This window comes from Branchiostoma belcheri, unplaced genomic scaffold (genome assembly GCF_001625305.1).
Source record: "Branchiostoma belcheri isolate BF01 breed outbred unplaced genomic scaffold, Haploidv18h27 scaffold45, whole genome shotgun sequence".
NCBI classification, from domain to species: domain Eukaryota; kingdom Metazoa; phylum Chordata; class Leptocardii; order Amphioxiformes; family Branchiostomatidae; genus Branchiostoma; species Branchiostoma belcheri.
In genome coordinates, this window is record NW_017804076.1 from 1,327,861 (window position 1) to 1,332,187 (window position 4,327).

Below are 4,327 nucleotides of genomic sequence, written 5' to 3' on the forward strand. Positions count from 1 at the left end.
GTGTGCATGCATCTGACCATGTCTCGCAATTAGTGCTAAACAAACACAAAGTGCATGAACTTATAGATATTCTTCTTCTTTAACGTGCATGCAATCCAGGTTATTTTCACATTATTTCGATAAAACTGGGGTAGTTGGTCAACTTGTTCTTCAATACGTCGAAACACTAAAACGCTCATATATATATATACGTATGCAACACAATTATAGCAAAATGAAATCCCTCAAATGTCATCATGATACTAGTACAAAACTGACCGTATATTTCAAAAACATTTGATTGAAAAAAATCTAACCATACATCCTAGAGAAATGGGAAGGAACTAGTCTCCACCAGACTCCTTTGTAGGCTGAATAAATAGTAGAAATCAGCCTAAAAATGGAATATAAACCGGACAGGGGAGTTAGTCAACCCAAGGACATTATACTGTGTATAATGTCCTTGGTCAACCCAAGGACATTATACATAATACATTATACATAATGTCCTTGGTCAGCCATAGAAGGACCAGTTTGCCTGGCCGGCTACCTCCCCAGCCAATTATATCCCCTTTTAGGCCTATTTCTGCTACTAGTATTTAGTCAGCCTGCATAGGAGTCTTATGGATACTTGGAATGAACATTGACAACGTAACAAGTAGTAAGTAATGGCCCATTCACCAGTGCATGTGTCAGTCAACGTGCTCATCTATGGGCGATTCATTTGGTAATAGATTTCGAGGATAGCATTACGGTAGGGCGTAAGTGCGTAACGGCAGTTGTAGACAAAACCACTAAGGCTAAGTATAGAACTCTTGTCTAAAGAGCGGCAATTATCCTGCACATACGCAGATGTTTGACGCTTTACCGCAGCTAATTACCAGTTATTCCTTCATACTCCATCTCTTAAGGAGGAAATTCCACGCTGAAAGCTTCGAATTCTTTCCTAAATAGAACTACATCAGGCCATGATGATTTGAATATACGGATGACATCCTCTGGGAACCCTAAAACTAATGCGGGCGTCCGAATAAAAAAAGTTTGGCAAAAAAAGTTGCCTTCATTATGAAATCTAGGTGGTCATGAAGGTTGAACAAATGACCAAACACACAGAGTAATGTTTTATTGGCATGGTGAATATACTAGTAATAGACTCTTCATTTTCATTCCTTCACATTTTCTTCATGTCCTTTGGAATGGATTTTGGCATTCTGCGACATAAGTATTGTTTTCCAATTTTTTTTCGATTTACGGCATACATTTGTTCATTTTGCAGCTACTTTGTACGATATACAGTATGGTGGAAAACTTTTTTTTTTGGAAACGGACGAAAAGTCATGCGCGCTTAGATGTCATCCATGTAATGAAATCAACATGGCCTAACTGTGGAACAAGCTTCCCTGTGAATGCTTCCTAAATTGGTACAACCTTAAACTTTTCAATTCTAAGCTTCAATTCTAAGCTTAAGGGACTGTAACATCTATCTTTTACAGTCCCTTATTGTAACCCAAAACATGTGAGTGGTTCGTATGAGTTGTTGTTAAGGTGAAAATTGAGGTACAGTAAATGAAAAAAAAAAACTAGATTTCTTCTGTCCCACCGGTAGTGTAGATGAAGTTACTGCAATAGAATTTTTTGTAGGAGGTCCGATGCAGGTGCCAATTAATTTGGCAAATGATCCCCGAACAAAAATATACAATTCCCCCCCCCCTTGTATATCTATCACTCGATTAGCTGCGTAGTTGGTCATTCCCCTGGTCCATTATCTGAATTGGGACAGTGGTAATGGCACTTGTGACTAAGTGCATGTTAGAGAGGCCCCATCATGACACGACACACACAGAAATTAGGTTAAAACCTCGGTCTTACGCTTTTAAAATGGCAACCAAGAAGTTGGAGATCTCATACCTCCGTGATGGACCATGAAATATTTTGTAGATGAGATTGCTGAGTAAAAGAGATTTTGTAAATGTTTTTGTTTAAGGAAGTAATGTTATCATTATCATAATTCATTTTAATTTATGGTATTCTCAACTCAAATTACATACACCTTAGAAGCGAAAGTCATATCCTTCGGCAAGGTTTCAATTCAACATTTCATTATCAATTATGCAAATGAGTCGACATTAACATACTGGTAATATGCATAATATGACCTTTTGCATAATATGTACCTGTTGTATGTTACATACACCTGCCAGAGATTGTATACGTTACATGTATCAAAGTCGTATTATGTACAACACTGAAATTTTATAATTCCCTCGATCTTTAATTATGATCCAAGTCTCCATTTACATAAGTTGCATTTTATTGTGCCTAAGCTACCTGCATACCAAAAATCATGAGAATCATTACTTATCTGCTTTCAAAAATTCACCAGAAACTCCCCTGTAGTTCCATTACAAGCTTCTAGGGGCACTAAACCCACAACACTTGTTCCTGACATGAAAAGCTATCAGCAAAAAAAAAATCAAGACCACAGATAAAAGATACAACAACCGGAAGTTTCTGCTACAGCACCAAGGTCAGCCATTTGCTCTCGACCTTAGTGTTCCCATGCCCTACCGACATACCAAATATCATCACAATCCAACCAGAAACAAAGGTCTGCCACAAAAATGTGGAAACACAGACAGACAGACACACATACACACGGACAGACTAAAACAATACCTCCATTTTTCATGGAGGTAACAAGAGGAGACAACTTTGAGGCCACCGAAATGTACAGCGTCATTATTCTATGGGTATATATAGGAACTTTTTGAAAGGTCGCAGTTGCTGTTTTTTCTTATACCAAAGCACCTGATAAATTCGTCATTGTTTCGATAAAGAAATGTTGAGAATAATACCTGTGGGGCCATAACGCGTTTTCAGTCGTCTCATTCTTGTTTTCCGTAGAGCTAGCGAACGTTGAAACACAAAAGAGCGAGGTATCGCAGGTATCTTTCATATAACCAGTCCAACCGATTTCATCGACACTATCGTCGAGCTTCTGATTAAATCGCTCAAAGCACCACAGTCCTTGGTCCTCCACAATTTCCTAATGTTGCCGCACGCAAAATTGTATGTGTCCTCGTTTTTTTTTACACGGATAGGCCAAGAAGGAACAGGTCACTGTTGATTCTGTCGAATCCCTCTCTGGTGTTGTCCTTCATCCGATCGTCCGCAGATTTCCTAAAGGCTTCCCCCTTGAAGAACAACCCGAAGACGACCAAGAGTACTCCAGCAACAACGGAGATGCCAAGCACCACTATCACAGTGTAGAACCGCAGGATTGTTAGCCTTGAGTTCTGAAGCTCGTCTGACGAACGGCGACTGAGTGTGGTGGCATTGGACGACGTTTGAACGGGCGAGTACGGCAGCGTAACGTTCGTCAAGCTGCCTCGGTCCACAGAGGCTGATCCACCGTAGTCAGAACCTCGTACCGTCACCGAATCAGGGCCGGATGATGTTTGAACGGTGCCGGTAACGAGCAAGAGAAAAATACCAACCATCAACATCGTTGGGATTTGGTAGAATCTCTTCACGTAGTTCAATTTGGCAGCTGCATCTTCTGGTCAAGGCTTCAACCCAGTCTTGATCTTCTGCTAGACGCAAACCGCCGAAGTTCCTCCTTGAAGAAGGCAGCTGTTGCTTCCGGCCTCAACCGCTTGAAAAGTGGCCAAGACGTAATGAAGTCAGTTCACCGTCAGTTCCTGTCTATCAGAACACAGTGAGCTCTAATTGCACCAGATGTTTTGAACACGTGAACACCGGGCGACCTATTCTGTCATTGTTTGTTAAAGGTTACTAAGTGAGAAACGCACGCATGTGTAAGCTCCGCCTTATATCAGTGTTAGAAACCACCCTCGGCAATGTCCGTTGGATTTTAACACCGCGCAACAACGCAAAACATACTTTTTCCTCGTCCCTATGGTGTCTGCGTAACTGCAAATTGAAGTTGGTGCACAGTTACTACGTCGTGAGAGTGACTTGACTTGACTTATGTCGGGTGCCACTCAACTTCAGAGTCATTGAATTGAAGAATTGACTCAAAAATACTTGGCAAACCCACGTTCGTCGCCACGTGTGGGCATTAATGGCTCCAAATGGGAGGCTTTCAAGTCTTGTTATTGTGAACTCGCGCTCTCCTCTTCATTAGAACAGAATTGAGAAGATTCAGACATTCAGACGTAAGTAGCCAAGGTTACATTTGGTGTCAGGTAGCTCTTTGTGGTCGTACGCGTGCGGAGATGTGCGTGTAGCTACATGTGACGGGAAAGACAAATTTCATACATTACTCCATAAGTTGATTGCTGCATGAGTCATGTAGAGACGTGCGATGAGTCGAACAGCTTGAAAA

At 41.1% G+C, this 4,327-nt stretch overlaps 1 protein-coding gene across 1 annotated transcript; it reads right to left on the bottom strand.

Annotated features, from left to right (window-relative positions):
• Nucleotides 1-2,701: 2,701 nt before the first annotated feature.
• Nucleotides 2,702-3,702, bottom strand: LOC109478742. The gene has a single exon (XM_019780460.1). It carries the CDS (start codon nt 3,483-3,485, stop codon nt 3,069-3,071), a length of 417 nt encoding a protein of 138 aa, XP_019636019.1. The 5' UTR covers nt 3,486-3,702; the 3' UTR covers nt 2,702-3,068.
• Between the last annotated feature and the right edge of the window lie 625 nt (nt 3,703-4,327).

Coding starts and splice junctions, on each gene's coding strand:
- LOC109478742 (XM_019780460.1), bottom strand. CDS start 3,485: ATGTTGATGGTTGGTATTTTTCTCTTGCTCGTTACCGGCACCGTTCAA.